The 12,009-nt window shown below is 43.2% G+C and overlaps 1 protein-coding gene across 1 annotated transcript in view; it reads right to left on the bottom strand.

Moving 5' to 3' along the window:
* Nucleotides 1-12,009, bottom strand: part of VCAM1 (vascular cell adhesion molecule 1) — a 66,128-nt gene that overhangs the window by 17,511 nt on the left and 36,608 nt on the right. The window contains exons 3-4 of the mRNA XM_053696573.1: nucleotides 9,269-9,583; nucleotides 1,840-2,103 (exon numbers count right to left, since the gene is read on the bottom strand). Of these exons, the coding sequence (XP_053552548.1) occupies nucleotides 1,840-2,103; nucleotides 9,269-9,583 (579 nt within the window). The remainder of the gene's footprint in view (nucleotides 1-1,839; nucleotides 2,104-9,268; nucleotides 9,584-12,009) is intronic.

Genomic DNA, 12,009 nt, shown 5'->3' with positions numbered 1-12,009 from the left:
CTACAGAATAATTATACACAGGGATCCAGTAATCCTGCACAGATCTATAACTTACATTCTACAGAATAATTATAAACAGGGATCCAGTAATCCTGCACAGATCTATAACTTACATTCTACAGAATAATTATACACAGGGATCCAGTAATCCTGTACAGATCTATAACTTACATTCTACAGGATAATTATACACAGGGATACAGTAACCTGCACAGATCTATAACTTACATTCTACAGGATAATTATATACAGGGATCCAGTAATCCTGCACAGATCTATAACTTACATGCTACAGGATAATTATACACAGGGATCCAGTAACCTGCACAGATCTATAACTTACATTCTACAGGATAATTATACACAGGGATCCAGTAACCTGCACCGATCTATAACTTACATTCTACAGGATAATTATACACAGGGATCCAGTAACCAGCACAGATCTATAACTTACATTCTACAGGATAATTATACACAGGGATCCAGTAACCTGCAGAGATCTATAACTTACATTCTACAGGATAATTATACACAGGGATCCAGTAACCAGCACAGATCTATAACTTACATTCTACAGGATAATTATACACAGGGATCCAGTAATCCTGCACAGATGTATAACTTACATTCTACAGGATAATTATACACAGGGATCCAGTAACCTGCACAGATCTATAACTTACATTCTACAGGATAATTATACACAGGGATCCAGTAATCCAGCACAGATCTATAACTTACATGCTACAGTATAATTATACACAGGGATCCAGTAACCAGCACAGATCTATAACTTACATTCTGCAGGATAATTATACACAGGGATCCAGTAATCCTGTACGGATTTATAATTTACATTCTACAGGATAATTATACACAGGGATTCAGTAATCCCGTACGGATCTATAACTTACATTCTACAGGATAATTATACACAGGGATCCAGTAATCTAGTACAGATCTATAACTTACATGCTACAGAATAATTATACACAGGTATCCAGTAACCTGCACAGATCTATAACTTACATGCTACAGGATAATTATACACAGGGATCCAGTAATCCTGCACAGATCAATAACTTACATGCTACAGGATAATTATACACAGGGATCCAGTAACCAGCACAGATCTATAACTTACATTCTACAGGATAATTATACACAGGGATCCAGTAACCTGCACAGACCTATAACTTACATTCTACAGGATAATTATACACAGGGATCCAGTAATCCTGCACAGATCTATAACTTACATTCTACAGGATAATTATACACAGGGATTCAGTAACCAGCACAGATCTATAACTTACATTCTACAGCATAATTATACACAGGGATCCAGTAACCTGCACAGATCTATAACTTACATGCTACAGGATAATTATACACAGGGATCCAGTAACCTGCAGAGATCTATAACTTACATGCTACAGGATAATTATACACAGGGATCCAGTAATCCTGCACAGATCTATAACTTACATTCTACAGGATAATTATACACAGGGATCCAGTAATCCTGCACAGAACTATAATTTACATTCTACAGAATAATTATACACAGGGATCCAGTAATCCTGCACAGATCTATATCTTACATTCTACAGAATAATTATACACAGGGATCCAGTAATCCTGCACAGATCTATAACTTACATTCTACAGAATAATTATACACAGGGATCCAGTAATCCTGTACAGATCTATAACTTACATTCTACAGGATAATTATACACAGGGATCCAGTAATCCTGTACAGATCTATAACTTACATTCTACAGGATAATTATGCACAGGGATCCAGAAATCCTGTACAGATCTATAACTTACATTCTACAGTCAGTAATTCTTCTGTCTCTCTTTCTCCTAGCGTATTGTTGGTCCTACACTTGTATACACCGGAGTCGTGGGGTTGCACGCTGTCTATATGCACTGTCCCCTGCTTGTCCTGCAAGAGTATTGATCCAGTGTCACACACTTTCCATATGGTCACCGTGTCTGATGCACCTGGGACTGTACATTGTATTGTGACATTCTCTCCCTTGGCTACTGTGGGTGCCGGCAGGATGGAAAGTTCAGGATCTCTCGGAAAACCTGATGAACAGAAACTGTTACTTCTGCATCCCAGAGCTTTGGCTAAGTGTAAGTACTTGTGTAAGTATTAGTGTAAGTACTAGTGTAGATACTAATGTAGGTAATTGTGTAGGTATTAGTGTAAGTACTAGTGTAGATACTAATGTAGGTACTTGTGTAGGTATTAGTGTAAGTACTAGTGTAAATACTAATGTAGGTACTTGTGTAGGTATTAGTGTACGTACTAGTGTAGATACTAATGTAGGTACTTGTGTAGGTATTAGTGTAAGTACTAGTGTAGATACTAATGTAGGTACTTGTGTAGGTATTAGTGTAAGTACTAGTGTAGGTATTAGTGTAAGCACTAGTGTAGATATTAATGTAGGCATTTGTGTAGGTATTAGTGAAGGTACTTGTGCAGAGACAAGTGTAGGTACTAGTGCAGGTACTTGTGTAGGTATTAATGTAAGTACTAGTGTAGGTACTTGTGTAGGTATTAGTGTAGGTACTAGTGTAGATATTAGTGTAGGTACTAGTGTAGGTATTAGTGCAGAGACAAGTGTAAGTACTTGTGTAGGTATTAGTGCAGGTACTTGTGCAGAGACAAGTGTAGGTACTAGTGCAGGTACTTGTGTAGGTATTAGTGTAAGTACTAGTGTAGGTACTTGTGTAGGTATTAGTGTAAGTACTAGTGTAGGTACTTGTGTAGGTATTAGTGTAGGTACTAATATAGATATTAGTGACAATTGGTGTAAGTACTTGTGTAGGTATTAGTGTAAGTACTAGTGTAGATAATAATGTAGGTACTTGTGTAGGTATTAGTGCAGGTACTTGTGCAGAGACAAGTGTAGGTACTTGTGTAGGTACTTGTGCAGAGGCTAGTGTAGGTATTAGTGTAGGTATTAGTGCAGGTACTTGTGCAGAAACTAGTGTAGGTACTTGTGTAGGTATTAGTGCAGGTACTTGTGCAGAGACTAGTGTAGGTATTAGTGTAGGTATTAGTGCAGGTACTTGTGCAGAAACTAGTGTAGGTACTTGTGTAGGTATTAGTGCAGGTACTTGTGCAGAGACTAGTGTAGGTATTAGTGCAGGTACTTGTGCAGAAACTAGTGTAGGTATTAGTGTAGGTATTAGTGCAGGTACTTGTGCAGATACTAGTGTAGGTATTAGTGTAGGTATTAGTGCAGGTACTTGTGCAAAGACTAGTGTAGGTATTAGTGCAGGTACTTGTGCAGAAACTAGTGCAGAGACTAGTGTAGGTATAAGTGCAGGCACTTGTGCAGAGACTAGTGTAGGTATTAGTGCAGGTACTTGTGCATATAATAGTGTAGGTACTTGTGCAGAGACTAGTGTAGGTACTAGTGTAGGTATTAGTGCAGGTACTTGTTCAGAGACTAGTGTAGGTATTAGTGGAGATACTAGTGTAGGTATTAGTGCAGGTACTTGTGCAGAGACTAGGGTAGGTATTAGTGCAGGTACTTGTGCAGAGACTAGTGTAGGTATTAGTGCAGGTACTTGTGCAGAGACTAGTGTAGGTACTTGTGTAGGTACTAGTGTAGGTATGAGTGCAGGTACTTGTGCAGAGACTAGTGTAGGTATTAGTGCAGGTACTTGTGCAGAGACTAGTGTAGGTATTAGTGCAGGTACTTATGCAGAAACTAGTGTAGGTATTAGTGCAGGTACTTGTGCAGAGACTAGTGTAGGTATTAGTGCAGGTACTTGTACAGAAACTAGTGTAGGTACTTGTGTAGGTATTAGTACAGGTACTTGTGCAGAGACTAGTGTAGGTATTAGTGTAGGTATTAGTGCAGGTACTTGTGCAGAAACTAGTGTAGGTATTAGTGTAGGTATTATGCAGGTACTTGTGCAGAGACTAGTGTAGGTATTAGTGCAGATACTTGTGCAGAGACTAGTGTAGGTACTTGTGTAGGTATTAGTGCAGGTACTTGTGCAGAGACTAGTGTAGGTATTAGTGTAGGTATTAGTGCAGGTACTTGTGCAGAGACTAGTGTAGGTACTTGTGTAGGTATTAGTGCAGGTACTTGTGCAGAGACTAGTGTAGGTATTAGTGTAGGTATCAGTGCAGGTACTTGTGCAGAAACTAGTGTAGGTACTTGTGTAGGTATTAGTGCAGGTACTTGTGTAGAGACTAGTGTAGGTATTAGTTCAGGTACTTGTGCAGAAACTAGTGTAGGTATTAGTGCAGGTACTTGTGCAGATACTAGTGTAGGTATTAGTGTAGGTATTAGTGCAGGTACTTGTGCAAAGACTAGTGTAGGTATTAGTGCAGGTACTTGTGCAGAAACTAGTGCAGAGAGTAGTGTAGGTATTAGTGCAGGTACTTGTGCAGAGACTAGTGTAGGTATTAGTGCAGGTACTTGTGCAGATAATAGTGTAGTTACTTGTGCAGAGACTAGTGTAGGTACTAGTGTAGTTATTAGTGCAGGTACTTGTGCAGAGACTAGTGTAGGTATTAGTGGAGATACTAGTGTAGGTATTAGTGCAGGTACTTGTGCAGAGACTAGGGTAGGTATTAGTGCAGGTACTTGTGCAGAGACTAGTGTAGGTAATTGTGTAGGTACTTGTGCAGAGACTAGTGTAGGTATTAGTGGAGATACTAGTGTAGGTATTAGTGCAGGTACTTGTGCAGAGACTAGTGTAGGTATTAGTGCAGGTACTTGTGCAGAGACTAGTGTAGGTATTAGTGCAGGTACTTGTGCAGAAACTAGAGCAGAGACTTGTGTAGGTATTAGTGCAGGTACTTGTGCAGAGACTAGTGTAGGTATTAGTGCAGGTACTTGTGCAGATAATAGTGTAGGTACTTGTGCAGAGACTAGTGTAGGTACTAGTGTAGGTATTAGTACAGGTACTTGTGCAGAGACTAGTGTAGGTATTAGTGGAGATACTAGTGTAGGTATTAGTGCAGGTACTTGTGCAGAGACTAGTGTAGGTATTAGTGCAGGTACTTGTGCAGAGACTAGTGTAGGTATTAGTGCAGGTACTTGTGCAGAGACTAGTGTAGGTACTTGTGTAGGTACTTGTGCAGAGACTAGGGTAGGTATTAGTGCAGGTACTTGTGCAGAGACTAGTGTAGGTATTAGTGCAGGTACTTGTGCAGAGACTAGTGTAGGTATTAGTGGAGATACTAGTGTAGGTATTAGTGCAGGTACTTGTGCAGAGACTAGTGTAGGTATTAGTGCAGAGACTAGTGTAGGTATTAGTGCAGGTAATAGTGTAGGTATTAGTGCAGGTACTTCTGCAGAGACTAGTGTAGGTATTAGTGCAGGTACTTGTGCAGAGACTAATGTAGGTACTAGTGTAGGTATTAGTGCAGGTACTTGTGCAGGGACTAGTGTAGGTATTAGTGGAAATACTAATGTAGGTATTAGTGCAGGTACTTGTGCAGAGACTAATGTAGGTATTAGTGTAGGTATTAGTGCAGGTACTTGTGCAGAAACTAGTGTAGGTATTAGTGTAGGTATTAGTGCAGGTACTTGTGCAGAGACTAGTGTAGGTACTTGTGTAGGTACTTGTGCGGAGACTAGTGTAGGTATTAGTGGAGATACTAGTGTAGGTATTAGTGCAGGTACTTGTGCAGAGACTAGTGTAGGTATTAGTGCAGGTACTTGTGCAGAGACTAGTGTAGGTATTAGTGCAGGTACTTGTGCAGAAACTAGTGCAGAGACTTGTGTAGGTATTAGTGCAGGTACTTGTGCAGAGACTAGTGTAGGTATTAGTGCAGGTACTTGTGCAGATAATAGTGTAGGTACTTGTGCAGAGACTAGTGTAGGTACTAGTGTAGGTATTAGTGCAGGTACTTGTGCAGAGACTAGTGTAGGTATTAGTGGAGGTACTTGTGCAGAGACTAGTGTAGGTATTAGTGCAGGTACTTGTGCAGAAACTAGTGTAGGTATTAGTGCAGGTACTTGTGCAGAGACTAGTGTAGGTATTAGTGCAGGTATTCTTGCAGGTACTTGTGCAGAGACTAGTGTAGGTACTTGTGTAGGTACTTGTGCAGAGACTAGTGTAGGTATTAGTGGAGATACTAGTGTAGGTATTAGTGCAGGTACTTGTGCAGAGACTAGTGTAGGTATTAGTGCAGGTACTTGTGCAGAGACTAGTGTAGGTATTAGTGCAGGTACTTGTGCAGAGACTAGTGTAGGTACTAGTGTAGGTATTAGTGCAGGTACTTGTGCAGGGACTAGTGTAGGTATTAGTGGAGATACTAGTGTAGGTATTAGTGCAGGTACTTGTGCAGAGACTAGTGTAGGTACTAGTGTAGGTACTAGTGTAGATACTAGTGTAGGTACTAGTGCAGAGACTAGTGTAGGTACTAGTTCAAGTTCTAGTGTATGTACTAGTGTAGATACTAGTGTAGGTACTAGTGCAGAGACTAGTGTAGGTATTAGTGCAGGTACTTGTGCAGATAATAGTGTAGGTACTTGTGCAGAGACTAGTGTAGGTACTAGTGTAGGTATTAGTGCAGGTACTTGTGCAGAGACTAGTGTAGGTATTAGTGGAGATACTAGTGTAGGTATTAGTGCAGGTACTTGTGCAGAGACTAGGGTAGGTATTAGTGCAGAGACTAGTGTAGGTATTAGTGTAGGTATTAGTGCAGGTACTTGTGCAGAGACTAGTGTAGGTACTTGTGTAGGTATTTGTGCAGAGACTAGGGTAGGTATTAGTGCAGGTACTTGTGCAGAGACTAGTGTAGGTATTAGTGCAGGTACTTGTGCAGAGACTAGTGTAGGTATTAGTGGAGATACTAGTGTAGGTATAAGTGCAGGTACTTGTGCAGAGACTAGTGTAGGTATTAGTGCAGAGACTAGTGTAGGTATTAGTGCAGGTAATAGTGTAGGTATTAGTGCAGGTACCTCTGCAGAGACTAGTGTAGGTATTAGTGCAGGTACTTGTGCAGAGACTAATGTAGGTACTAGTGTAGGTATTAGTGCAGGTACTTGTGCAGGGACTAGTGTAGGTATTAGTGGAAATACTAGTGTAGGTATTTGTGCAGGTACTTGTGCAGAGACTAATGTAGGTATTAGTGTAGGTATTAGTGCAGGTACTTGTGCAGAAACTAGTGTGGGTATTAGTGTAGGTATTAGTGCAGGTACTTGTGCAGAGACTAGTGTAGGTACTTGTGTAGGTACTTGTGCAGAGACTAGTGTAGGTATTAGTGGAGATACTAGTGTAGGTATTAGTGCAGGTACTTGTGCAGAGACTAGTGTAGGTATTAGTGCAGGTACTTGTGTAGAGACTAGTGTAGGTATTAGTGCAGGTACTTGTGCAGAAACTAGTGCAGAGACTTGTGTAGGTATTAGTGCAGGTACTTGTGCAGAGACTAGTGTAGGTATTAGTGCAGGTACTTGTGCAGATAATAGTGTAGGTACTTGTGCAGAGACTAGTGTAGGTATTAGTGCAGGTACCTGTGCAGAGACTAGTGTAGGTATTAGTGGAGGTACTTGTGCAGAGACTAGTGTAGGTATTAGTGCAGGTACTTGTGCAGAAACTAGTGTAGGTATTAGTGCAGGTACTTGTGCAGAGACTAGTGTAGGTGTGTAGGTATTAGTGCAGGTATTCTTGCAGGTACTTGTGCAGAGACTAGTGTAGGTACTTGTGTAGGTACTTGTGCAGAGACTAGTGTAGGTATTAGTGGAGATACTAGTGTAGGTATTAGTGCAGGTACTTGTGCAGAGACTAGTGTAGGTATTAGTGCAGGTACTTGTGCAGAGACTAGTGTAGGTATTAGTGCAGGTACTTGTGCAGAGACTAGTGTAGGTACTAGTGTAGGTATTAGTGCAGGTACTTGTGCAGGGACTAGTGTAGGTATTAGTGGAGATACTAGTGTAGGTATTAGTGCAGGTACTTGTGCAGAGACTAGTGTAGGTACTAGTGTAGGTACTAGTGTAGATACTAGTGTAGGTACTAGTGCAGAGACTAGTGTAGGTACTAGTTCAGGTTCTAGTGTATGTACTAGTGTAGATACTAGTGTAGGTACTAGTGCAGAGACTAGTGTAGGCACTAGTGCAGGTTCTAGTGTAGGTACTAGTGCAGAGACTAGTGTAGGTACTAGTGCAGAGACTAGTGTAGGTACTAGTGCAGGTTCTAGTGTAGGTACTAGTGCAGAGACTAGTGTAGGTACTAGTGCAGAGACTAGTTTAGGTACTAGTGCAGGTTCTAGTGTAAGTACTAGTGCAGGTTCTAGTAAAGGTATTAGTCAAGTAACTAGTGTAGGTACTAGTATAGGTACTTGTGTAGGTGTTAGTGTAGGTATTAGTGCAGGTACTATTATATGTACTAGTGTAAGTACTAGTGTAGCTACTAGAACAGGTAATAGTGTAGGTACTAGTGTACACAGAGCAGTGTACAGAGCAGTGTGTGTGAGACTGTATTATACACAGAGCAGTGTGTGTGTGTGACTGTATTATATACAGAGCAGTGTGTGTGTGTCTGTGTGTAATACACAGAGCAGTGTGTGTGTGTGTAATACACAGAGCAGTGGGTGTGTAATACACACAGCAGTGTGTGTGAGTGTGTAATACACAGAGCAGTGTGTGAGTGTTTAATACACAGAGCAGTGTGTGAGAGTGTAATGCACAGGTGAGTGGGTGTGTAATACACAGAGCAGTGTGTGTGAGTGTGTAATACACAGAGCAGTGTGTGTGTCTGTGTGTAATACACAGAGCAGTGGGTGTGTGTGTGTGTAATACACAGAGCAGTGGGTGTGTAATACACAGAGCAGTGTGTGTGAGTGAGTAATACACAGAGCAGTGTGTGAGTGTTTAATACACTGAGCAGTGTGTGAGAGTGTAATACACAGGTGAGTGGGTGTGTAATACACAGAGCAGTGTGTGTGAGTGTAATACACAGAGCAGTGTGTGAGAGTGTAATACACAGGTGAGTGGGTGTGTAATACACAGAGCAGTGTGTGTGAGTGTAATACACAGAGCAGTGTGTGAGAGTGTAATACACAGGTGAGTGGGTGTGTAATACACAGAGCAGTGTGTGTGAGTGTGTAATACACAGAACAGTGTGTGTGTCTGTGTGTAATACACAGAGCATTGTGTGTGAGTGTGTAATACACAGAACAGTGTGTGTGTCTGTGTGTAATACACAGAGCATTGTGTGTGAGTGTGTAATACGCAGAGCAGACTATGTATTATATAGAGAGCAGTAAGGTGATTACATTTTAGGCTGAGTACTTGTTCGGTGCTTCTGATTAACGGGTGGGGTCCGTCTTGCTCAAATGTCATGTGACCTTCGCATCTGACCCGTTTGCCCTCATCCTTTTCAGTTGGGACCCAGCTGTAGGATCTGTTGATGTTTATTTCTGTGTCTGTGAGTTCTGGGGTCTCATTGTCTGTGGTTATTAGCTCAGTGCCCAGCCACATGCTGACGTCTAGTCTTTCTATTGGGTAGATGAGACGGAACGAACATGTGATCACGGACGGCGCACCAACCTGCAGCGAGGAGATTTGCAGCTCAGGGTCCAGGGGGAAGGCTACAAACAGAAGATTAGAGACTCAGGCACGGCACACACTGTCCTCCCCAGTACATATTTAGTGCTAGATTACGAGTGGAGCACAATTTAGTGCTTGTGCATCGGGTTGCGCTCGTATTATAAGTTGAAAGTAAAAAGTTTGCGTGAACCTGACACACGCTAACAAAATATCGTGACCACTTTAATGTTTTCTCCCATAGACTTCAGGGAAGCACGGAAACTGCATATATATATATATATATATATATATATATATATATATATATATATATATATATATATATATATATATATATATATATAATGTTTTTTGGTAAAATGTATCACTATACCTATATATCTATCCTATATAATAAAAGGCCAGGTATGTTTATCAGATGCAGTCATGCGCAGTAGAGACTGCACAAGGACAAACATACCTGGCCTTGAGCAGCAGAGGAGTGCGCACTGTGGAAGCTGCCTGGTGGGGGCGTGGCCGGGCGTACTGTGATGGGGGCGTGGCCGGCGGGCATGGCAAGGAGCGTGGCCGGGCGGGAGCGCACGTGAAGGGGCATGGCTGACTGGAGCAGCCGTGGTGGCAGCGGCATGGTCAAGTGAGAGAGAAAAACAGAGGGGAGAGAGGAGGGGGAGATAGAGACCAAAATAGAGGAGGGAAAGAGCAAAAGAGAGAAAGCGAGCAAAAGAGAGGAGAGAGAGCAAAAGAGAGCAGAGGGAGAGCAAAAGAGAGGGGGCGAGAGACAGCAAAAGAGAGGGGGCGAGAGAGTGCAAAAGAGAGGGGGCGAGAGACAGCAAAAGAGAGGGGGAGAGAGAGAGCAAAAGAGAGGGGGAGAGATAGCAAAAGAGAGGGGGAGAGATAGCAAAAGAGAGGGGGAGAGAGAGCAAAAGAGGGGGAGAGATAGCAAAAGAGAGGGGGATAGATAGCAAAAGAGAGGGGGAGAGAGAGAGCAAAAGAGAGGGGGAGAGAGAGCAAAAGAGGGGGGGGAGAGAGAGAGCAAAAGAAAGGGGGAGAGAGAGTGCAAAAGAGAGGGGGAGAGAGAGCAAAAGAGGGGGAGAGAGAGAGCAAAAGAGAGGGGGAGAGAGAGAGCAAAAGAGACGGGGTGAGAGAGAGCAAAAGAGAGGGGGAGAGAGAGAGAGCAAAAGAGAGGGGGAGAGAGAGCGCAAAAGAGAGGGGGGGGGAGAGAGAGAGAGAGAGAGCAAAAGAGAGGGAGAGAGAGAGCAAAAGAGGGGGAAAGATAGCAAAAGAGAGGGGGAGAGAGAGATCAAAAGAGAGGGGGAGAGAGAGAGCCAAAGAGAGGGGGAGAGAGAGAGCAAAAGAGAGGGGGAGAGAGAGCAAAAGAGAGGGAGGGGGAGAGAGAGCAAAAGAGAGGGGGAGAGAGAGAGAGAGCAAAAGAGAGGGGGAGAGAGAGCAAAAGAGGGGAGAGATAGCAAAAGAGAGGGGGAGAGATAGCAAAAGAGAGGGGGAGAGAGAGAGCAAAAGAGAGGGGGAGAGAGAGCAAAAGAGGGGGAGAGAGAGAGCAAAAGAGAGGGGGAGAGAGAGTGCAAAAGAGAGGGGGAGAGAGAGCAAAAGAGGGGGAGAGAGATAGCAAAAGAGAGGGGGATAGATAGCAAAAGAGAGGGGGAGAGAGAGAGCAAAAGAGAGGGGGAGAGAGAGCAAAAGAGGAGGAGAGAGAGAGCAAAAGAAAGGGGGAGAGAGAGTGCAAAAGAGAGGGGGAGAGAGAGCAAAAGAGGGGGAGAGAGAGAGCAAAAGAGAGGGGGAGATAGAGAGCAAAAGAGAGGGGGTGAGAGAGAGCAAAAGAGAGGGGGAGAGAGAGAGAGAGCAAAAGAGAGGGGGAGAGAGAGCGCAAAAGAGAGGGGGGGAGAGAGAGAGCAAAAGAGAGGGAGAGAGAGAGCAAAAGAGGGGGAGAGATAGCAAAAGAGAGGGGGAGAGAGAGATCAAAAGAGAGGGGGAGAGAGAGAGCAAAAGAGAGGGGGAGAGAGAGAGCAAAAGAGAGGGGGAGAGAGAGAGCAAAAGAGAGGGGGGAGAGAGAGCAAAAGAGGGGGAGAGAGAGAGCAAAAGAGAGGGGGAGAGAGAGAGCAAAAGAGACGGGGTGAGAGAGAGCAAAAGAGAGGGGGAGAGAGAGAGAGCAAAAGAGAGGGGGAGAGAGAGAGTAAAAGAGAGGGGGAGAGAGAGAGCAAAAGAGAGGGGGAGAGAGAGAGCAAAAGAGAGGGGGAGAGAGAGAGAGCAAAAGAGAGGGGGAGACAGCAAAAGAGAGGGGGAGAGAGCAAAAGAGAGGGGGAGAGAGAGTGCAAAAGAGAGGGGGAGAGAGAGCAAAAGAGGGGGAGAGAGATAGCAAAAGAGAGGGGGATAGATAGCAAAAGAGAGGAGGAGAGAGAGAGCAAAAGAGAGGGGGAGAGAGTGCAAAAGAGAGGGGGAGAGAGAGCAAAAG

Source organism: Bombina bombina, unplaced genomic scaffold, assembly GCF_027579735.1.
Source record: "Bombina bombina isolate aBomBom1 unplaced genomic scaffold, aBomBom1.pri scaffold_541, whole genome shotgun sequence".
Lineage (NCBI taxonomy): Eukaryota > Metazoa > Chordata > Amphibia > Anura > Bombinatoridae > Bombina > Bombina bombina.
This window is presented reverse-complemented; position numbering and strand designations above follow the sequence as displayed.